The sequence below is a fragment of the Gopherus flavomarginatus genome, chromosome 2 (genome assembly GCF_025201925.1).
Source record: "Gopherus flavomarginatus isolate rGopFla2 chromosome 2, rGopFla2.mat.asm, whole genome shotgun sequence".
In the NCBI taxonomy this organism is placed as follows: Eukaryota; Metazoa; Chordata; order Testudines; family Testudinidae; genus Gopherus; species Gopherus flavomarginatus.
In genome coordinates this window covers 209,003,720-209,028,534 of record NC_066618.1, presented here as the reverse complement: position 1 = coordinate 209,028,534, position 24,815 = coordinate 209,003,720, and the positions used below count along the sequence as shown (strand labels likewise).

The window sequence follows — 24,815 nt, the reverse complement described above, 5'->3', positions numbered from 1 at the left end:
AGGGTTGTCCTTGAGTCTCCAGGAATTAAAGATTGTTACGTGATGAGACCTCCAGGAATATGAGACCTCCAGGAACCAAATTTGGCAACCCTAGCTGACATTGGTCATGCCTGCATAGCAGTACCGTAGGTTATAATTTTGAACTGAAATTACTCATAGTTGGTCAGAAAGTCTGTAGACCTTGTGAAGGTGGAACTTAGTCATGTCATCCTTACTCAGAATTCTGTGCAGCAACTTTCATTCTCTGAAAGTTTAATATTCAAGTATTGCATGGTATTGTGGGATGTACTACATCCCAAATGCTAGGCCATACCTTTCCCTCAGAGATTCATGCACAACTCCCATTGATCTCAGCAGAAGCTGCACATGCATTTCTGAGGAGAAAATTTGGCTTGATGGATTAATGCAGTTAAGAGCTAGATCTGAGGTTCAGTAACATCAATCATACCTTTTAAGGAGAGTCCCTGGAAATCATTGTCATGTGAGGGCTTTCTGTGTGCCCTTCTTGTAACTTAAAAAAAAATGCCTGTGTCTGTCAATCAAGGAGATCCTGCTAGATGTTTCTTTATATATTTGGTTTAGGATTCATTTCATACTTTGAAGAAATGGGTAAAAGAATTAAAAGAACATGGTCCTGAAAACATTGTCATGGCCATCGCTGGAAACAAATGTGATCTTTCTGATCTCAGGTAATGTATCTATTTGGTATTAGAATGCTGTTTGTTATGCACTGCTTTCCTCCGTTACGCAACAATGTTTGTATTGTCACCTGTAGTTAGGGTTGCCAACACTCCAGGATTATCCTGGAGTCTCCAGGAATTAAGGGATTAATCTTTAATTAAACATTATGTCATTTGATGGAACCCCCAGGAATACGTCCAACCAAAACTGGCAACCCTACTGCTAAGCCCCCATTGAAATAAATACCTTTGATTTCAATTAGTCAGGATCAGGTTCAACTAACAAAAGCATCACATCCTCCAAAATATTTTACTCTGAACTCCCTTTTTTGCTGCACTTCCACTGGTTTGACCAGTATTGCGGGATGTCAAATGTTGTTTCTGTGCATGCTGCAGGCTCTGGCACATTACATTGATTGATACAATATGGGATTTTTCATTCTGTTGTACTATAACTAATTCCAATGTATACTGCATGCATATCTCAAACGTGCCTGATTAACGCTGGAGTGCTAGAAATGCTGTGTTTTAATCAAATGAGGGCTTAATGCCAGATGCAGGATGATAGCTTTATTGCAGAAAGTACATTTGCAAGAACATAAGGACTCTCACTATCCTCAGATAACAGACTTATGTCCTAGGTGTGAGGAGAAGGACTCTTAGAGTCTGACTCCATTCCTCTGTAGAAGAGTCAAGATCACACTACTCATGGCATGTTACAAGGATGGATTTGCGTTTATATTTCTCAGCTCATGTTTGGGTTTGCATGTACCTTCGTAGCCATGGGAAACGTTCTGTTGTACGACAAGTAATCTTTTGTGGTGATCAATGTGTTTTTTGTCATTTTAGGGATGAGTTGTGTTGGATGTGTTTTCTTCCACAATGTGAGACCAAGGTCCATGATTGTTTAGGTTATTTTCCTCTTAGAATCCCAAGGACTCTCCCACTACCCATCATGTTTCATATTTATCCCTCTGCCCCTTTAAGTCATTACACGGGCCCTGGTTCAGCAAAGCCCCAGAGCATGTGATCAAGTGCTTTGTTGAATGAAGACATTTGTGAGAACTGTAGCCCTGTAAACAGGCTTTCAGTGTCACTCTAGAGACCAGAGGAGTTACTGCACAGAATCATGAGGCAGTCCTTCTCCCCAGGGCCTCCTGAACAGTGCTCCCAGCTTCTCTTGGCCTGGGAGCAAAGGACACAGTTCATTTATTGGCTTGATCCCCTAATGATAGTTCACTGTGCTAAGACAGTGAAGCTGGCTGAGTCCCCTAAGATTAGATAGATGGCTTCCAACTTCTTTGTGTGAATAACAGAAAGCAGCAAGTCTCTCCATATGGGGAAAGAAATAAAGGGTTTTTTAAATTTAGCATACCAATGCAAAGTGAAGTTTGTGGTCCTTTCTGTTTGCCCCCTTCGACTAATTTAAATGTGTTGCTTTAATACTCTCAATAGTACCTTTGCTTGATTGATTAAAGAATCCCAAGTTTGGTGATTCACTTACAAAGCGCAATCAGATAATGCAGATGGAGCGATCTAATATGGTACCTCCTCACTTAAAGTTGTCCTGGTTAACGTTGTTTTGTTGCTGATCAATTAGAGAACATGCTCGTTTAAAGTTGCGCAATGCTCCCTTCTAACGTTGTTTGGCAGCTGCCTGCTTTGTTCACTGCTTGCAGAAAGAGCAGCCCGTTGGAGCCAGAGTGGGGCTTGGAACCAGAGTGGACGAGCAGCCCCCCATCAGCTCCCCTAAGTTCCCTGTGCAGTGGCAGCCACCCAGCAGGCTATCAATTGCTGGCAATTCAGCTGTCCCTCCCCCCACTGCCATGTGCTGCTCCTGCCCTCTGCCTTGGAGCTCCTTCCGGGAGCCTCTTGCTTGCTGTGCAGGGGAGAGGGTGCTAATGTCAGGGTGTCCCCCTCCCCCCTGTTTCTTTCCCCCGCTTACCCTATCTCCATAGAGCATGGCGGGGGGACATGACAGGGCTTAGGACAGAGGGAGCTTGCTGGCAGCAGCTGCTGTCTCAACTTGCTGATCTACTTAAAAAGGCAATGTACTTACAGTGGGTTTAGCGTACTTAAAGGGACAATGCGCATCTCTCTCTAACACACACATACACACAGGGTGTGTGTCTCTGTCTCTGTCTGCCATGCTGTCTCCCCTCCCTCCAGCTGTGCTGCTGTGTAGAGTGTGAGGCTACATTAACAGCAATGTATTAACCCTTGAGGGCTCATTGGAGTGCTAATTCATCATTTAGCAGCAAGGCACTCTAGGAAATATCCTACCCTCTTCCACCCTCTAACTTCACCACCTCAACCAAGCTTCACAATCATCATTGCTGTGTACAGTATTAAATTGTTTGTTTAAAACTTATACTGTGTGTGTGTATATATAATATAGTCTTTTGTCTGGTGAAAAATATTTCCCTGGAATCTTAACTCCCCCATTTACATTAATTCTTATGGGGAAATTGGATTAGCTTAATATCGTTTCGCTTAAAGTTGGATTTTTCAGGAACATATCTACAACGTTAAGCGAGGTGTTACTGTATGTTAAAATACAACGTATGATGTTTTAGGCCTTGGCTACACTGGCGCTTTACAGTGCTGCAACTTTCTCACTCAGGGGTGTGAAAAAAACACACCCCTGAGCGCAGTAAGTTACAGCGCTACAAAGCGTCAGTGTAAACAGTGCCCCAGCGCTGGGAGCACAGCTCCCAGTGCTGCAAGCTAAACCCCATGGGGAGGTGGAGTACCTGCAGCGCTGGGAGAGCTCTCTCCCAGCACTGGCACTGCAATCACACTCGCACTTCAAAGCGCTGCCGCAGGAGTGCTTTGGAGTTTTGAGTGTAGCCAAGCCCTTAGTGATATGAATCAGCTTAGTGCCACACATGTGGCAATGAGCTATTGAATGCCAGTCCTCAGGAGGGAAGCTTCCATGGTGACGATTCTCCTTACACTTGTGCAATGCACATTTGTCTCACTAAAGGTCATGTAGTCTAATATTTGCACGAAACATCAAACTCTACCAATATTTTCTCCTGATGTTCACAAATATGGGAGAGGTTTCGAGAGTCTTTTCTTACAGGCAATGACTTTTTCCTCCCACTTTGCATGTTCCTGAACTATTTTGCTGGTGTTATAATAAAAGGACTTTTGAGGACAGGTAGACAGCAAGATATATTTTACACATGAAATTGTCACCATGCTACCAGAAATCTGATTGACTATGTAATTTATACAGTTCTGTGTATTCTTCGGTGTTTTAGTCTTAAGGTTTACTTCATTGAAAATGGCTTAAGGTGAAATATATGTATCAACTTATCACATTAATTTCATTGAATAGAAAATACAAATACTTCTGTACAAGAGGATTTAAAAAATATAATGTAACTAATGAGGGCATCACGAGCAATCTGCTATTTCTACATGACTCTTGGCAGCTCTGTTTATCCTTATGGAATTTTTACCAGTTACTTTGCTAGAAATGTTCTGCTAGACTCTAGAGTATCTGACATTGTTATGGCAAATGTGAATGGGGGCAAAAGAGGACAGGTTGAACCAAGTTCCACTTGTCCTGATCTGTCTCCATTGCCACAGGAGCTAATAAAGGGAGAAATGACTGGGGAAAAATAGAGGAACAGATTTGACTTCCACTAACAAAGGGCTAATATAGTTTCCTCTGGTACTTCTAGCAATGACCATGTTACCCTCCTGTGGTGGTAGTTTGTTTTGTTTTGTTTCTTTTTTACAGACCTCTAATATATAGGTGCTAGCTGCCAACCTAGAATCAAGACATCCAGAAGACATGTGGTTATTCTTTGTATTACTATTACGTGGCCATCAACCGTTCTTGACACTTAGCTGAAATAAATTCCCTCCCTCTGGCTCCCAGGGAATATCATTTTTGTGAATGGAAATTTTTATTAAAATCTCTACAATTTTGTTATTGGCTTTAGAATTTAGATTGAGTTTGTTTTTTAAAAATATTTTATATTGGAATTTCTACCCTCTGATTATGTCCAGGTTATTATCCATCAGTCACAGAACGAGCTCAGATCAGAATGTTATTTAAATAAATGAGCTACTTTGCCCACCAGTGACAAAACCACTGTTAAATTCTTGGGGGAATATAGAGACCAAAGGACATAATCTTCCTCTCTAAAAACTGAGATACCTTCTGAAATTTTGGTTCTCTGGAGTACTCCAAATGCAGGGTCAGGAAATCCCAAGCTTTACATTCAGGATCTTTATTTATGCTGTCCATACAAAACATTTTCTATTTAAATAAATATTTGTAGAAGCTTTAAACTGTATACGCTGAGGGTTTTTTAACTGCAAACAGTTTCGTCAACATCTTTCAAAACAGGTATTCCCTCTCCAGGGCTTCTAAATCCAAGCCTTCTCAATTCCCTTCTAAGTCTCTGCTCGTTTCTTGGCTCTTTCTCTCACTGTTAATACCATTAGTTTATGTTTACTCACCTCTTGGCTGAGAATAAATTGCTTGAGAAACAAGCTCTCATATTTTGGTCAAAGTAAAGTCATTCCAATACTGACACCCAATTTATTATTGTAGAAAGAAGTAACTGACAGACCTTATGTCAGTGTAGAATCAAGCATAGTGGAGCATCCTCTCCTCCATGCTCTCTCCCCTTACACCATGACTGAGGGAGCTAGCATAGGAGAAGGTAGAGCTGCATCCACCAGCTTTCCAGAAGTGGAGAGTTCCCTACACAAGGGGAACCAGCTGTTACCAGCTGTTTTAAGGCCTCTTTGCACCATTTATATGGCACAAACTAGCCTTTGTGGACTGGAGAATCTGGCCCTAAGATTCTTGTTTCCAATGTGGTTTGGAGTCAGTGGCTTGCATGTTTTTGTTGGAATCAGCCACAATCTCCTGCCACTTATAAACAGCTAAACATGTGATCCCTTCAATCCAACTTCATTTATGATAGCCAAAACCCATCCTGTTTCTGTGTTCACTTTGGACAGTGTTGTTTATGGGCTGAATCTCCAGAGCTGGATGCTCTTTTTCTAATGTTTTATGCATCTCTTCTCATGCATCTTTGTCAAGTGGGGGGAAAAAAGGTTGATAGCAATCAAAGATCATTTCTTTTCTGTGGGTGGGTGAGGTTTGGTGGTGTGCCATGTGCAGGAGGTCAGACTAGATGATCATGATGGTCCCTTCTGACCTTAAAGTCTATTAGTTTTCAAAACTTGGTCTTGGCACCAGGCCCCAAAATCCTTATCAACGACCCAGATCGATATCATGATATTTGAACAAGAACAACTAGATAGAAACCTCTACCACCACCAAAAGTATTCTTTATACAATCAAAACATCTTAAATAATTTTTTTCTAGGCTGTGTTTAGGATTTTTTTAATGCTTTGTGAGAAGTTTTAAATTTCTGCAATCTATATGATTGTAATAGGCCGGCACTATTTGCCTGAAATACCTCCATCCTTTTAGCTGTGTTTTGGTGGGAAAAGGTTAAGTTGATTATTCTGTGACAGGCAGCTGGCTCATAATCCCACCTGAATATAAGAAAAGTGGGGATAGCTCTTTGAGAGAAAGAAATGTGCAAGAAAACAAAGGATTATGATTTTGAATCTACATCACTGCATATAAGGGAATCAAGCCCTTTGTTGCGAAATATTTTGCAAAAGATTTAATATGCTTTTATATCTTGGGTCTGCTCATACTAAATTACATGGCAAAATTCACATGGACTTCAGCGGAAGCAGGGCTGAGACTTAAATATTTATCATTAGAGAAGCAGGGAATGTCAGCACTAGAAGATCCAAACTTGTTCAATTGAAACTAGGAACAATGTGACTTGAGATGTCTTTCAGAGTATATTTGTTTTTTTTTATAAATACACACTAATTTGTTTGCTTTCAAAAACTTTTTTTAGGGAGGTACCTATGAAGGATGCCAAAGAATATGCAGAATCTATAGGTGCAATTGTTGTTGAAACCAGTGCAAAGAATGCTATTAACATTGAGGAACTCTTTCAAGGCATCAGTAAGTACATTTACAAGTTTCTTGTGGATGTTGTTTGGAGTCCTTTTGAAAATGATCATCCAACTTAACTGGGATCTCATCTTGCGACTCAAACTTAACCTGATGAAGCTTAAGCAGGTCTGAGATTAAAAGGATCAGGACCCAAAGATCTCTTATACAGTTTCAGGTCTTCTTTGACAAGTTGGAGTCCTTCGGGGAACAATAGGCCCTTATTTCCTAAGCATTATTAGTTAGCTATTCACAAAGATTAACATAAGGCAATTTATCCTCAGGCAGTCTATCACCAGTACTTAGCTATACGAATTAACATAAGACAATCACCTGTTCCAATTTCAAAGAGAGATGAATACAGAGATGTCCCATGCTTACACTTCATTTAAATGCTAGGATGTTATTTTGATCTTTGAATTATCAGAATAGCATAGACAGGGACTGTTGATTACATTGTTGACCACTGCCCATATATATGTAAATACACAAAAACACAAATGTTATCTCCTCATGTCTTTAAGGGTTGAATTTGAGTCATTTATTTTGCAGGATGTTTAACCCTTTCTGGCCATACGTCACAACTAACAGTAACTTTGAGTAGACTGGAATAGGGCATAGCTTGGGTAGGTGCTGTGTAAGCATCTCCCACATAGCTCTTTCAGTGTATCTAAATCCTAACCTGTATCATACCTCCATGCATAAACTGCTGTAGGGCAGGTAACTGTTGATCTAATTGTCATTTTGTTGGGGTTTTTTTTGTGGAGGCATATACCTGGATGACTAGGATAAGTAGAAATAGTCACTTTTCATTGGGATCCAGCGCAAGTTTTCTCCCCAGGATTGTTAAAGGGGAAGAAATCAACATTGCTGGAAAGGAAAGGGGAACCCCCATACTCATTTTTCATTCCAAGAATTCCAGTGTCATCATCTCCTGAATAAAAACAGAACATAAAGCATATTCCACTCCACCTTGTCTCTCTCTACTGCCTTATGACTGCTTCCTTTTTTCTCACAAACTCAGTATATGATAAATAGATGTGTGAAATGTTTCTTTGCTCCTAGAAAATCACACCATCTGCTACACATTACCTGAGAAGCTATTGACCAATCATTTCACTTGAACAGGATGTATCTGAAAATGTTAATTGATTTTTTTTGCCTGTTATACCTTTCAGAAGGTTACAGATCTTGTAATTCATCTGGTTTGGAGAACCAGTCCCTTACCCAGTTTAGTTTGCTTCACTGTCTAATGTCCAATATAACCTATCAGTATGTTTGAATGTACTAATACAAAAACTCACCCATGTTGCATAACTTAATCATTAATAATTAGTTTATCCCTTTGGTAGGTAATGCTGCAATGGGTAGCAATGACAACCCGCTAATAATGGCTATATTTGACATGGAAAATCAGTTAAACTGAAATGAACATGCACTAGTTATCCAAGCATATGCATTAAATATCCTAGATAATCTTTTGGATGCATAGAAAGATTGTCTCAGTGGGCATACTTGTGACCTTACCACAACTCAGAAAAGAGACAGGAGAAAGTTTGTAGGTTTGTAGTATTTGGATGTGGAATCGATAGCGCATATATATGTGAACACAGCAAAAGATGGTAAATTGCCATAAATAACATGCTAAAACTGTTGGATAAAACACATACTGTCATGGCCTACATATCTCAAACCCAGCCTGCAGGGTTCATGGGAACAACTACCTCCAACCCTCCACCTGGCAGCCTGCTCATAAGGGCTTACCTGTGACCCATGAAGTCTAGCCCCAGTGTGAGGTTCTGCCCCTGATGTCCAATTGGTGGTGGTCCACCGTGGCTGATTGGTCCACTGGCCCTACTTAAGCCAGCAGCAGGAGCAGGAAGCTGTTTGAACAATTGGGCTCCACCCTGCTCCTGTGCCTTGATTTCCTGGCATCTGATTTGTGGTTCCTGGTGTCCAGTGTGGCTCCTGCCTCTGACTGTCTGGCATCCTGACTTAGCCTGACTCTTATACCCGACTTGTGGTTCTGATCTCCAGTTTGTCTTCTGCCTCTGATCTCTTGGTATCCTTACCTAGTCAACTCCTGTCTCATGACTTTGGGCCCTGGCTCTGACTACTAGGTCTGGCTGCCCAGGATCTGGCCATGACACACGTTTTATGACCCCTCTCTTTGCCCACTCCTTCCTCCCATAGTTGTCCTTATTGAACTTGTGTGTTTCAGCTAAATGGGGGAACACAATGAACCTATGCATGGGGTCCTTACTCCCGCTCACGGAGCTGTGCTTTGTACCTGGCTCTAGTGCAGACTTGCTGTGTAAGGAGATGACTTTAGTCATTGTACCTGCTACCGCAGGGGTTCAACTTCTAAGCTTCCCATTTGAGGTGGGTCACAGCGGCAGTGCTCCAGTCCTAAAAGAAGAAGTGTCAGAAAGTGTTGGAAGTGCAATCAGAAGTATTGCAATGCCATTTAAAAGTGCTGGAACAGCCTTCCAAAGCATTCTGGCCCCATTTGAGTCCTGCACACCAGTCATGTAGCTGTAACATGCAACAGCAGTGTCATATCTATTCTGCAGCCTGGCTGGGAGAATTCTGTCTGTCTCTGCACATTTTCAGTGCACGGTCCATTTTCCTGCATCATGTGTGGGGGAAATCACTCACTGAAAAGCATTATTAAACAGAACAAACCGTTCAAACCATAGTGTTTCTGTAAAAGTGGAACAAGAGAGTTGAGCCATAAAAACTCCCACAAAAAAACATGCACACATTTATGTCAACTAAATCAGCTATGTACAAAGACACAAAACTAGAGTAGAGGCCACACAAATCAGGAGTGAGGAATGTTCAATAACTTAATAAAAACCCAAACCCTATGAATTTCCAAAAATACAGTAGGAGCAGGAAACACAGTAGACCACAATGGAAGAACCAGAACAGGTGAGAACAAAAAAAATTTAGTATTTTGTTCTATATAAAAGAACTGTAAGAGTTTATATCCAAGGCTGTGATGAAAATCCGTAATTTTAGGGCCTATATTTAACACATGGGTTGTCTGAAGTAATAGCTGTTGTTCTCATGTCTTTGCAAGGATGTAAACTTTTTTTCCTTAAATTGAACTGTAAGGACCTTTCAGCCTTTCACAGACAGTCTTGCACAGTCCCATGTTACAATCTATACTCTTATTACAAATACCCAAGAATTTATACTTGAAGCTAATTACTGGGCTTATTTTGCAAGAGCAGAACCGTAGATAATTCTCTGGACAGCCTCATTCTTAAATTTCTGTGTTTTAGTATTTTTTAAAACTTACATGTATTATTATTTAGATGACACTGGTGCTGATATTGTAATACCGTTTACAACTGAGTATCAGATTCAAAAAAGAACTTTATTAGGTCTACAGAGCATCTTAGGGAATTGATTTGACTCATGCAGCTGCTCCCTCCAAAGGGGACCCTTTCTCTGTGTCCCAGGCCCTTTTGCTGTCCCCCAGTCTTTGTTCTCTCCCTCTTGCTCCCTGCCCTATACAGTAGAACCTCAGAGTTAGGAACTGGCCAGCCAACCACACAGCTCATTTGGAACTGGAAGTATGCAATCATAGCAGGCAGCAGCAGAGACAAAAAAAGACCTTAATAAATAAATAAAAATAAGCACACACAATACTGTACTGTGTTAAATGTAAACTACTACAAAAATAAAGGGAAAGCAGCATTTTTCTTCTGCATAGTAAAGTTTCAAAGCTGTGTTAAGTCAATGTTCTGATGTAAACTTTTGAAAAAACAACCATAACGTTTTGTTCAGAGTTAGAAACATTTCAGAGTTACGAACAGCCTCCATTCCCAAGGTGTTCGTAACTCTGAGGTTCTACTGTGTTTCTTTCTTTTCTGCACCATTTCACTTTCCCTCCTCTCAGCTCCTAATTCCCCCCACTCTTGCTTCTTGCACCCTCACATGGACAGCCTCTGAACTTAGGCTCCCAGAATGCTGGCTCTTCACCCTGTTAGTCTGTAGTTCAGGAGTAGAAGTCAGAATGCTATCAAAGTAGGCCCTGGATTGTCATTCTGGGCAGTCCCAGCCCAATTCAAGCACACTTGAGAGTGGAATACAGTTGATTTGATGCTCCCTCTTTGCCAAACTGAGGAGTTACACATCAGAGGCTTGACTATGTCAACATTCCTGCTCTTGAACTATCTTTGTTTGCCTCAGTTTTTCATGCACCAAGCCATGCCCACTTGAGGATCTCAAGACTCATGCATCAGTATCTGGAAGTGCATGTTTATAAAACAGCTTGAGTGTATAAAATAAAAAGTGAAATAAAGCTGTTTGCGTGAAAGCTTTTTTATCTGTACTGCTTCTCCACATATAAAGAATCCTCTAAACACTAGCAAAGATAAACCAAATATTCCAGTAATTAAAATGACATAACCTACTTTTAAAGTGGAGCACTTAGAAATGGCAGTAATGTGAACTACAGAAAACCTAAGGTTGATTGGATCACTCTAGTAGAAGCACATAAAAGTTTCAGATTTCTCCAGTTCCAACTCAATGTGTTCTTGGACAAATGCATTTATATTTCTTCTTCTCTGTGAACCTGTACGTTTCATCTGGACTCCTAAAGCATTATATCTATTTGCTCCAGCCAACTGGTTACATCATAGTAACATGTATCCTTCTCTACAAAACCTGGAGAGGAGACCATGTCTGTGGTCTGGATTAATATTTCTGTTTAAGGAACAGTTCCATTTAAGAACAGTTCCATCTCTTCTGATTGTGAACAGAAATTACCAAGAAGGGCAGTCTTGGTTTGATGGTAATTCATCATTTTAAAAAACTGTTTCAGTGAATATATTTGTCCATGAGAGTAGTGACGAGCTTGATAGTCCAGAACATAGCTCTCTTAACATTATCTACAGAACATCTGTAGCATAGATGGCATCAATTTAGGCTTCCCAACACATGTAATGTGCTTGACCCCTTTTCTGAAGGGGCAATCTAAACAGATGGGAGAGTAATTTATTCTGTAAACCAATTCAGTTCTTGATTGCTCTGCTGATCCTGCTTAGTGTATGCCAACTAGATCCAACTGGGGTTTTGTGATAAGGACACTATGCCTATTAAGAAATGAACGGAGACCACCAAAAATCTTTCATATAGTTAAAACTTGTCACCACTGACTTGGATTTGAAGCTAAGGCTCATCTTTCCCCTACTAATCATCTGGATCGTTTTGCTAGCTCTCTAAAACATTCTTTATGTGTTACTGCCTCTGCTGAGATCACCAATTAAAGAGTTCTGAAATAGACAATGCTGTGAGCCCAAATATCTTATTTTCTCTCTAAAGTCAGCCAAACAGATTTCAGACTCTAATCATAGTCTCCAGCTCGTCTATTTTATAATGGAGAGATGTTTTCTCAGATGAACACTGTTCCTCCATACCCTGAATACTAGAAGAGACTGACCTCAGTTTATTGCTCACATTGTGAGATTGATTCTATCTCATTATATTGAATTTTACACTAGTGCAACTCAATTGACTTCAACGTTGTTTCTCGTGATAACTCAGTCAGATCCTAGGAGTCCCTTGAGCAGAGACAAGTTTCTTGATAAGATTAAAAATATTTAGTTCAACAGTATCATCTTGATTTAACAAAATCTTGGCAATAATGATGATGAGAACTGGCATACCAAAAAAAATAAAAACCATAAGACTGAAAAGGAGTTTGAAACTTTGTTGCCTTTTATTGAATTAACAGAACAACAACATCATCATACTGTCTTCATAAAATTACTCTTATTGCACTTTAATTTATGACAGCACCAATCGCAGCATGTGTAGAGAATTTCTTTTTTGTATTACAGGCGAGTCTCATTTTACGCACATTTAACATGCGTGAATTCAGCTTTGCGCGGTTGGCAAAAACAAAAAAAAAGAGAGAGAGAGAGAAAAATAATTTAAATAGTGTTCTTGTAGTGCGGGAGATTCTGCCTGCCATTACACTCAATGTAATTTTGACTATACGCGTTTTTCGCTTTACACGCTGACAGCGGAACGTAACCCCAGCGTAAGATCAGGCTCACCTGTATTTCCAGTTGTTATTGTATTTTATATTGGTATGAAAAACCAATAATAAAATAAAGGCAATTCACAGCTTGGAGTACTGTGTCCTATTCTGAACAGGACAAAGTAATTGCTGATTTTGGTGAAGCCTGCAACATTCTCTTCCAATGGCTTCTTATTGGTTGTGATAGTTCAGAATACTCAAAGTTTTAAACTCACTAGTACTGTGAAGCTTGGGCTGAAAAATAGTTAGAACTAACATAATAAAACGTTTACAATGGATTTCTGAACAGTCTCTATACAAACTTGCACATCTACACTCTCCTCTTCAAACTTCTTGTTCAAAGATTCAAACATTGAGAAACCATTTGCTTAATGATATATTATGGAAATTAAGTTTACACATTCCAACTTTCTTAACTGTGTTAGGCTCCCAGAAAACCTGGCAGGACTCCAGGGTCAACTGGAACCAAGCTCAAATACTTCAGAAACATCATGAACTCAGTGCAGTAGTTTTTCTCCATGTTTCCAAAAAGTCGTCATCACCACCCTCTTGGGAAGCCTTTTTCAAATATTAAGTTCTTCTTTTTATAACACCTGGAATCCAATCCTCAGTGCCACCATACAGTGACCAAACTCATTCATGTAACATTCTTACCTGCTAACATGAGAGCCAGCAGGTTCTTACTATCCCTAATTCTAGACCCTAGTTTTCACACGAGTCACTCCTGATATGCCTGCATTGAATGACCAGGCTTGTTAGTTGCAACATATTTAATAGGCATATTCTGTGTCACCCATATGTAGCTGGTCGATGAAACAGAAGTCATAGCTGAATTGAAGAGGCATACAGGGAGAGACCTAAAGCAGCAGGCCCTTGCTCCAGTTAAGGCTGAAACTTTTGTTGTTGTTAAATTCAGATAAATTTAAATAAGAATCAGGAGCCTGAGCTTATTAGACAAGCAAACCCATCTGCTGGGGAGCTGAGGGGACCAAGAAACAGAGGGAGGGATGCAGTTAAAAGAATGGTTTTGTTTTGCCTTTCCATTTATGGTTCATGTTTGCTTGTTTACAATGCTTTTGTGCTTTGGAGAGCTCTGGGATACAATAAATGTATGCACTGAAAACAGAGATGATTTAAACTCTTGATTAACTAGGACCATTTGTGTTCAAGTAGGAGAGATAACAGAACCTGTGCCTTTTAATAGTCTTACAAGTTATTAATAAAATATCTTTCCTCATTGAAGTAAATATATAACAATTTCACTATTACGGACGCTTGCCTCTGTATAAATGCATGATACGCCCACACCTTGAATACTGTGTGCAGATATGGTCGCCCCATCTCAGAAAAGATATATTAGACTTGGAAAAGGTTCAGAAAAGGGCAACAAAAATGATTAGGGGTATGGAATGGCTGCAGTTTGAGGAGAGATTTAAAAGACTTTTCAGCTTGGAAAAGAGATGACTAAGAGGGGATATGATAGAGGTCTATAAAATCATGACGGGTGAAGAAAGTAAATAAGGAAGTGTTATTTACTCCTCATACCACAAGAACTAGGGGCCACCAAGTGAAATTAACAGACAGCAGGTTTAAAACAAACAAAAGCAAGTATTTTTTCACACAACCCACAGTCAACCTGTGGAACTCCTTTCCAGAGAAGGCCAAAACTATAACAGGGTTGAAAAAAGAACTAGATAAATTCATGGAAGATAGGACCATCAATGGTCATTAGCTAGGATGGGCAGGGATGGTGTCCCTAGCCTCTGTTTGCCAGAAGCTAGGAATGGGCGACAGAATGGATCACTTGATGATTACCTGTTCTGTTCATTCCCTTTGGGGCATCTGGCATTGGCCACTATCAGAAGACAGGATACTGGGCTAGATGGACCTTTGGTCTGACCCAGTGTGGCTGTTCTTATGATCTAAATGTCACCAGCTGACAATCAGTATATATTTTAAAAAATGGGACAAAGCCTTTTACTTAGCAAGATATAAACTAGAGAAACAAAGTACAAGCTACATGGAAAACAGTTGTTTCACATTCATATCTGACTTACATAGTTTTAGTGCAAATTAAGTAATTCTTTACTAATATATCTGTATGTTTTGCTACAGCAGAATATTGAATTCAGTATTTTCTTTATATATTTCAGGTCGACAAATTCCACCCTTGGACTCTCATGAAAATGGCAACAATGGATCAATCAAACTTGGAAAGCAGACTACACAGACCACTAGACGGTGCTGCTGACCCAAAATGGCCTGTTTTGATTTACTTGAAAAAAATACAATAAAATGCCATTTGTTTATTCATTGAGCAAAAGGGCTTCACAACCTCAGTGGCATGGCACCTTGCCTTGAAAGCAATAATTTCAATACTGTGTGCCAATAAAAATGCAAGGATCATAAGCAGAAAGGATTTTGCAAAACCTAGATGGAAAATCCTCCCTAGAGTCCTGCCAAAATTCCTGAGTCAAATTACTCCAATTCTCTGTTTAAACCAATGACTGTTAATTTTTTTTTAAATAAAATGGCTTTTTACATAGAAACTTTAGATTTGCTGTAAAGTCTCTCCTCTTACATCAGAGTGGACTCAATGTGTTTTAAATTAATCTTAAGCAATAGAGTGCATACAATTTAAAACCTGAACTTTGGGCTGCATACTTCTCTGCCTTTGCTTTTAGCCAGGTTCCTTTTCTGTGACTTTTCTAGAGCTGTAGTTTTGTCAGATGATTTGATCAACCATCATCAAGAAATGGATTGAAGTCAGGAACTGGAAAAATGGATCCAACATGAGAGAGAGAGAGCCCAGTTTTTACAAGTTGTGAATCAGGACAGAATTTGGCCCAACATGTGATGGATAGCCAGGCGAAATGTCGACTGAGAGACATACTTTCCTCTATCTGCATGTACCTGAAGGATGAAATTGCCACGGAGGAAGAGGAATTGTTTAGGGTGGTTGTAAGCGGATGGAGCTCCCATTCTGGTCCAGAAAGAGTCTATACCCCACCCACTACATTTAGTCAAAATGTACTCACTTTCCAGGACTTAGGTCTTATTAATAACAAATTGCAACAAAATGCAAACACCAACCTAAGCCTGTCTGTTGCTGTGATTTCCTGCAGATACTTCACTGCCCTAGGCCACCATGTCCTCTGCCCAAAGAGACATCCTACCTCCCTCATTTCCAAGATGGAGTCACACCTGCCACAATGAGTCAGCAGAAATCCATTCTTGTCTCCCTCCAGGGTTCTGTCAATGGATGAATCCTGCCACCTGCTGCTAAAGTGGTATAAGGGAGTACGGTATAATCTGAGGTCATGGGCATGAAATTAAGAAAAGAAATTATGTAGATTTTTATAAAAGTGCAGTGTGTTCAATTGTGGAATTGTCTCAGATGGTTTGGAAGTGGTATGGAACACTCATTGCTTGAGACATTTAAAACTAGATTGAACAAAGCATGAGAAAACACAGTGCAGAAAAAAGTCCAGTATTTGGAATTATGGACTAGGTGACCTAAAACTGTTGGTATGTTCCATCTGTAATGTTTTTGTTCTGTGATTGATAGACTAGGTAAATTATTTTTTTCTCTTCTCCACTAAATTTAATGATGAGCTAAAGCAGAGTAAGACATTTAAATTATGAAATCAAAAGCCAAATTCATCCTACAACATGATACATTTTTGCTTGCTAGAAACATTTGACCTTTTAGCACATTTGTTATACAACAGTGGAGGAGTTATTTGAAAAGTAAACACAGGAGAAAAATTATTTCCAACTAAGGAGAGAGAATATATATCATTTACCAGCAGGATGTAGCTGGACCTACATACTTAAAAAGAAAAACAGATTCTTACTGTTTTGTTGTGAGTCGATGCAGTGGCAGAGATAGTCTGGGGGAGGGTGAGTGACTGCTACCCCAAAGTAGCTTTTAGGTGTATGTGTGCCACCTTTTAAAGCCAACGGGAATAATATGAAAGTAGCACCACTAGTGACTCCCTAGCTCCACCACTGCTTAAAGCTTGGCTCTGCTACTGAGTTAACGTGGTAGTAGGACAGTCTTGAATATTTAGGGTTTGATCCAAACCTGATTGAAGTCAATGGGAATCTTTCCATTGACTTCAGTGGGACTTGGATCAGGCCCTTAGTCATCGTAGCGCTAACTTATTTACTGGGCTAAAGAAATACTGAACTGATTAACAACACAAATTAATATTACTTAAGGGACTAACGTTCATCATGCTACAGGCAGCTCTGCTTACTAAGCATAAAAAGGCAGAAGCTACAGCTAGCTACATGTTAGGGAAAGATGGCAAGGCTATTTACAAGTGTTCATTTTTTAATAAAATGTTTATTGGTTTTGTGCTATATTAGTCATGCATAAAACTGATTTTTAGCTTGTTTTCATAAACCTAAATGTGGCCAACTTTATTTTCACATGACATCTCAAACCTGTTAAAATCTGTTCGAGATGGCTGTAAACTTCAGGTAATTCTGCAGTTGCCTTGTAATGTCATATTTAAATAAGAACTGGCAAACGATGCCAATCTGTGTGATATAGATTTTGTATTAAAGTGCGTAACCAGCTTTCACAGCTAGCATTGAGTTATATGTGGATCAGAAACAGATCTGAGTCTTCTTATGTTAAATAGTTTGAAATTAGAAATTGTAGAGACAACTTTCTGGTTGATATAGACTTGCAAAATTATAGGAGGTTTTCATTAGATATTTTTACATTTCAGGGAGCCAGATCTTGAAGTCCTTATTCTGTTTTTATTCAGTCAAAACTCTTAAGTCAATAAAACTTTTGAATGAATACTGTTTCAGAATTTGGGCTGTGGTCAGTTTCAGTTTGAAGACAGAGATGAGAGAATAACAGGTCACTGCAATATACAGTGTGCCTATGGTTTTTTAGATGCAAGAGTAGCCTCCAACTATTATTCCTCACAGCCAGTGTTTTTTGAGTCTTGAAATGTTGCTCTATTCTGTATTTTGGAATGAGGTTATGGCTTGGTTTAGGAGCGTATGTGTTTGATAAATCATGTTAGCTATTAGTGGTTGCCTTTTTGGTTGTGAAATGTTGCCATTCTTTTTAAATACTTGGAAAAATTACAGAGTACCAAAAATTAACTCAGAAGAATAAGTCTCAACACCAATTATAATTCTTACCAACTGTTTTTTAGAAAACTGGCTGGTTTAAAAACAAAAAAAAGCTACTATAGTAAGATCTGAATCTATCACTAATCTGCTCTAATGATAATGCAGCTCTTCTGTGTGAGCCAGCTAGACTGGACTTGTCAAGAGACTGGCTTCAGCAGAATAGCCAGTAGCTGGGCTAAAGAATAAGCTGCAATTTGAATATGTTATATGGAATTTTTGTATGCACCATAGCTCAAGACTGTGACCATCCGGTTGCAGGTGGCATGTTTTCTGGTATGTCATGAATTAGTTACTTTAGAAAAATTGTATTAAGGAATAGTTTCCAAATATGCTGTGTATATGTGTAGATATATAAATATAGTTTTATATTTTGTTATAGTGACACATAGTACTTCTTTCACTGCTATATCTGGTTCACATATACGGCATATTGTATTCTGTAAGTATGAATTATTTCATTAGTGATCATTTCACCTTTCTGAATTTAAGGTTGAAGATAGAAGGTAGCAATAAGAGGGAGATATATGTAGGTACATTGTTGACTTGCCATTTTAAAGCATTAAGTGGCATATTACTGAATATAAATTTGCCACACAGGACAAGGAAATCTGGAGAACCAATCATGATCCATTAACTGGCACCAGTAGGTGTAAAAGTCACACCCTCAAAAATGAGATTAATTAGGTGATTATTTTTATTCATGGTACAACAGGTCAGTTTGAAGTGTTGCATCGTAACATAGGTCTGCATTATTTAATAACAAAAACTACCAGTCATTATTTCCTGATTTTATGTTGCTCTCCAGTGTACATGGTAATTATCATGACTAGATAGCTTGTACATGAAAGCACTCTGATTCATAATCAGACCTTGATTATATATGTTACTATCCTACCCTTAATTATTTAAACCAGATCCAGTGACCAAATGTCAGTGTAAAGTTGTGTGCTAAGTACTATCACTCTGTTTGTTTATATAAGGGCTTTGACAGGGCTGGACCCACTCGCTGCATGTATGGGATGCTGCAATCTGTTAATACTTTATCTTCTGTTTACACATTAATTGTATAATATCTAATAAGATTTTTGCCTAAAAAGTAGTTCTGTTTTTATTTAACCTTCAGTGATTAATACTAATAAATATTTTAAATACTTCTGATTTTGAAACATCTCTGGGTTCAATAGAACAAAAAAAAAAAAAAAAGTCACAGATCTCCAGAACAACATGATAAAGCGCTCATGTCTCTTTGTGGCATTTGTGCAGAGGGCTATCACAAAGTCCATGCACTGCTTAACTCTCCCTCCCTGTTCTTTACCAGGACTTTGGAGCAACAGAAGTGACACTGCACACCCCTACAGTCAAACCATCCATCAATACATAAATATATCATAGATTTTACATAAGGTTCGTTGCATTCTAGACAGGATGTTTTAGCTAATTCTGGTTAGGCAGTTTTGGATGCATGTACCGGTAGTACTTTAGATTATTACAGTCCTGTATTCTAGGACTTTGATGATCTGGGATCCTACACTTGTTTGTGAAGTTTACTAACTTAAAAAAACCCCATATTTCCATTTGAACACTACAGATTTTATCCCCTATGTGTTTGAAGCAAATTGTTAACATTTCGTGCTTCAAAAGTAATACAGCTTCTATCTCCTTTTGCAAAGAGTGTCATTCTGCTCATAGTTATGACCTCGTAAGAGATCAGAACAATTAGTCTGATGATACTCTGTGTTTGCTTCAGACTTCCACCCCCTCATTCCTATCCTTTAAAGTGTTGAGGCTACCACCAGGTTGTGAAATGTGCATACCCCTGAAAGGCAAACCTTAAGCTCAGCATCAGGCATTGTTTTCTCCTTGGCTATGTTTATTTTCTCCTTAACTATGTAATCTTCTTCAAAGCATTAAAACATTAGTCGAAGGGTAAAATGGCTAAAAGTAGTTGTATAAATGCCTCTAATAATTAATGCAGGTGAGTTCTTAAGGACTCAGTTTTAATAATAGATACATTTGCGCATAGCAGTGTTCTTGATCATTACTAAGATCTGCTTTTGTTTAGGTAAATTTATTAAACTTCTGGACCAGTGATGACTTGATTCCTTATTTGGACGTTGTCTTTCACTACAAAAATTAAATTCTTTACCGGAAACCATGTTATTAGTGGGCAGGCAACAAAGAGTGTGAGAGTCAAAAAGGATATACAGTTGTCAATATACTAGTTTTTTTATGCTGAAAAGCTGAATTCAAATGTTCTCTCCATATTAAATATTTTTCATATTGCAGAAGTGTTCATATTTCTACTCTTGATTCTGCAAATCTGCCACACAGTTTGGCTCAGTACGTTGGCTCTGTACCTTTCCAAACTGTGCCTGGTCAGTACTGTGTGTTTCAGCCAGTACTCGGAATCACTCATTTTATGAACACTAATACATTATAACAACAGTGATAGAACATGGGTGTATTTTTGTTCTTTGGTAATAAAGAGTAATTATAACGGATTACCATAACCAGCAGACAAGATTTTAAACACAGCAGCCCTAGTCTTCCTTTAATGCTAAATTGTGTTTAACATCATGTCTAACACAATGTCCAAGTGTAGACCAGTAGGGTGAGATGCTGGAGGGATTTGTGGAAGCTCCTTGGTCACTTACTGCTGCCAAATTAAAAAGAGGTGATCTGGCAGCCTTTGAGGGATTTTCCTTCTCTGAATATTGCTAACATGCCTCTGGCCAGGGATTACTTTTCTCCCCGAGGCTCATAAAGGTGATTTAGAGAAGGATGTGGGGTTTTTTTGAGAAGTACCAGACTAGTTTTCTCAGCAAGGATACACCAGCTACCCTAAAAGGTCTGTGCCCCACTGCTCATTTCCAACAACACACGCCAAACACTGTGCTATACTATTAGTATACTCTGTTGTATATTATAGGGAACAATTATGTTTCCGGTGAAGTGCACTTAGTTGTAAGATTTGCCTAGTGGTATTGCCCCCTTGGTTATGGTGAAATGATTTGTTTAAATGGGAAAATAAATTAGTAGACTCCCCACTTCCACACTCTTTTTCTTCTCTTCAAATACAGCACTCCTGGCACACAGGATTTATTACATACTAAGAGGGGGACATTTTTGTGGGAGGTCCTTGATTCCCTCCCATTTGTGGGAGTTTGTGGCAGACTTCATTGGCAGAGCTAAGTTACAACTTTGATGCCTAAATGTTCAGCGTTGGGGAAAATGGGCATATTCTGCTTGTCCAAGCAAGTTGATTTTTTGGGGTAGGATTGGAATCGCATAACTTTTTGCTTTTAGTAATTTTTGTCTCTGAAAATTAATGAATGAATGAGTTTATGTCAAAATTCCTGCTTTGGTGTTTTAAATATGGTGAAATTTAGGTTGAAACAACTTGTACAATTAAAAGTCTACACTTGTGATCTTCAAAGTGTAAGTATTTTGCTGACAAACACACATTGGGTATTTCATTGGGTATCTGAGTGAAAGAGCAATGATTGCAACATGGGTGACACGGTGCATTTCGAAATCCTTTCCCAGTCTGCTAGCTCTGTAGAAATCAAGTCATCAGCAAGCCTAGAATTATTTCTGAATATCACAAATGTAATCCTTGCCAACATTCATCATTAATTTACAATGTAAATATGTACCACAAAAAACGTTAAATGAATGCTAAGGATTTGCTGTAAACCCCAAGAAAGACATACCTTCCACAGTAAAGGCTTAATTTCTATTGTGCTAGATATTCTTTGCAATGTGCAATATGTTCCTGCAACATTCCTTTTAGAGACTCCATTAGCCTCCTAGGTTTTGCTGCTGCTGTGATTGTTCTGAGAGGTCACTTCCTCTCTGAAGGTGGAAATGTGGATGTTATGTAGGCATCTAAACCAACACATCTTCCTGCGTTGGAGTCTTTGAAACTTAAAACATACTAAGTCTATCTGCGGCAAAAATTCCTCAGTAGTGTACGAGACATTTCATAAAGGAAGATGACAGGGTTTTGTGACCATTTTGAATATAAAAAGGAATTTTAAGGTTTCCCAGTGAGGTGGATAAGTGAACTCAAAATGATCCAGTTTTGTTTGAGTCCAGAAACAGGGCTCCCAGCAGACATATTAATTTCCTAACATCAGCAGGACATAACCTGCTGAGTGTTTTTTATTAATAATGCTTGAGAAATATTTTGTTTCAAAATGCCAAAGTTTTGATTTTTTTTGGTGGAATTCCTGGAGAGAGAATGCTTTGCATGGAAGCAGGACAAAACTGGAAGAGTCACTTGCTAAAAGAAAACCCTTGCATTTGCAAAGTGTTGACCTTCCGAAGAAGAAAAAAATGGTGATGCTATAGAAGGCTTCCTGTGCTGTGTGTGGCAGTCCCTTGGAGCGGGGGATGTGGAGGGAATGCAGGAGTGTTGTGCAAAATGTAAAATTTGGGGCAAAAAAAGAGAAGGAAATCCAAAGTTGAAATGATTAAAAAAAAACAAATGGATACAAACCTGACAGATATGTGCCAGATGGATTTGCACTGACTGATTTGAAACCACAGCATGTAGTGTATTCTGAAGTGCGGGCTACTGAGGGTATAAAGGCTTAAAAGTAATGAAATGGCCATCACTGAAAAATAAACTGGAGGATTTTTTTTTTATTAGGGGATATCAGATGCTTTGCAAAATCAAAAAGACTTGAATCTATCAGTGTCAGCATGTATGTCCTTCATGCATTTATCTGGTATCTATTTGAAGCACAGATCACTGAAAAGTGCATGCCACTGCAGAAAATTGCATCCTTCCATGTGTGATGGGCATGGTTTAAAAATATTATAGGGCCTGAAGCAGCTACCAGACTGGAAACAGAACCTTTGTCAACTGACATTATTTCACATCATGTCAGAGATACGGATGAGGATATCTGAGGGCCAATGGCTTTCTAAACTCAGCAAAAGTGACTACTGTACTTAGCAAATCAGCTTGATGAGTCAGCTAATGTCATTGGTGCTTCACAGGCTCTAGAGTTAGTGTGGTCTGTTTCTGATAGCTTTGTTGGAGATGACTTACTTTTGTGTAAAGCCTTGCCAGAGCACACAAGAGGAAACACTTATTTAGGCCATTTCAGGAAGCAAAGATTTCCAAATTCAACCTGCATTACACTGGAGATCTTCTCACCTCCTACATGATACTGTGAGGCATAATTAAATCCTGGCCGTAAAAGTGCTAAGTAAGTGAAAAGCATTATTTACGCAAAAGTGGCTTTTTTGATTTCACAAACATTCACATAATAGAAAAGGTGCTATAAGAAAATGTCACTTTTTTTTAAATTCTCCCAAATTTTGCCATTTATGGAACTTTTAGAACATTTAAAACAGGCACATTTTTATCAAAATGTTTATTACCATGACTATTTTGCCCAGAAACTGATCCAGTTACTAGTAAGTCTAAGGGGGCAGATCCAGAGGTGTTCAGAGCAGTGCTAGGATACCTGGAGGTATGGCACAACTCCTTTGGCCCTGATTCTCAACTCTGTCCAAGGCAGGGCCAGCCCTAGAACCAACTGACCCCCCAGGAGAGGAGAATCTTTGATGCCTCCCCTCCATTTGATAAATGTTTGAATACCTTCTTTTTTATTGCATTTGTAGCCCATTTCATGACTTTGATGCACAATTTGCATGCATGATTTATCCCTGTCAAATAAGACTATAAATTTGCACACTAGGATCTGTAAATCTGTATTTATTCATGCCATATATAAGCAAATAACAAAAAAAATTTCCTCTAACCTTATAGAAACTTTTTAATTTTAAGAATAACTGAAGTGTAGTAACATCAAGAAATTGAACTGTGCACCAATATTGGTGGACCAGTATTAAATAGTGCTTTCTATACTGGGCTCCTGAAGGCTTCTTTGGGGGCATCTTTTATTTTCTATGGGGGGAAACAGACAGAACATAAGAACAGCCATACTGGGTCATACCAAAGGTCCATCCAGCCCAGTACCCTGTCTACCGAAAGTGACCAATGCCAGGTATCCCAGAGGGAGTGAACCTAACAGGTAATGATCAAGTGATCTCTCTCCTGCCGTCCATCACCACCCGCTGACAAACAGAGGCTAGGGACACCATTCCTTACCCTTCCTGGCTAATAGCCATTAATGGACTTAACCTCCATGAATTTATCTAGTTCTCTTTTAAACCCTGTTACAGTCCTAGCCTTCACAACCTCTTCAGGCAAGGAGTTCCACAGGTTGACTGTGCACTGTTTGAAGAAGAACTCCCTTTTATTTGTTTTAAACCTGTTGCCCATTAATTTCATTTGGTGGCCCCTAGTTCTTATATTATGGGAACAAGTAAATAACTTTTCCTTATTCGCTTTCTCCACACCACTCATGATTTTATATACCTCTATCATATCCCCCTTAGTCTCCTCTTTTCCAAGCTGAAAAGCCCTAGCCTCTTTAATCTCCACATATGGGACCTGTTCCAAACCCCTAATCATTTTAGTTGCCCTTCTCTGAACCTTTTCTAATGCCGGTATATCTTTTTTGAGATGAGGAGACCACATCTGTTCAAGAGGTGGGTGTAACATGGATTTATATATGGGCAATAAGATATTCTCAGTCTTATTCTCTCTTTTTTAATGATTCCTAACATCCTGTTTCCTTTTTTGACCGCCTCTGCACACTGCGTGGACGTCTTCAGAGAACTATCCATGATGAATCCAAGATCTCTTTCCTGATTAGTTGTAGCTAAATTAGCCCCCATCATATTGTATGTATAGGTGGGGTTATTTTTTCCAATGTGCATTACTTTACATTTATCCACATTAAATTTCATTTGCCATTTTGTTGCCCAATCACTTAGTTTTGTGAGATCTTTTTAAAGTTCTTCATAGTCTACTTTGGTCTTAAC

At 39.0% G+C, this 24,815-nt stretch overlaps 1 protein-coding gene across 3 annotated transcripts in view; it reads left to right on the top strand.

The window, feature by feature from the left end:
- Positions 1-19,062, top strand: part of RAB31 (RAB31, member RAS oncogene family) — a 103,977-nt gene extending 84,915 nt beyond the window's left edge. For all 3 annotated transcript variants that reach the window (XM_050942203.1, XM_050942202.1, XM_050942204.1), the window contains exons 5-7: positions 583-689; positions 6,594-6,703; positions 14,903-19,062. In XM_050942203.1, the coding sequence (XP_050798160.1) occupies positions 583-689; positions 6,594-6,703; positions 14,903-15,000 (315 nt within the window). In that variant the 3' untranslated portion in view covers positions 15,001-19,062. The remainder of the gene's footprint in view (positions 1-582; positions 690-6,593; positions 6,704-14,902) is intronic.
- The last annotated feature ends 5,753 nt before the right edge of the window (positions 19,063-24,815 follow it).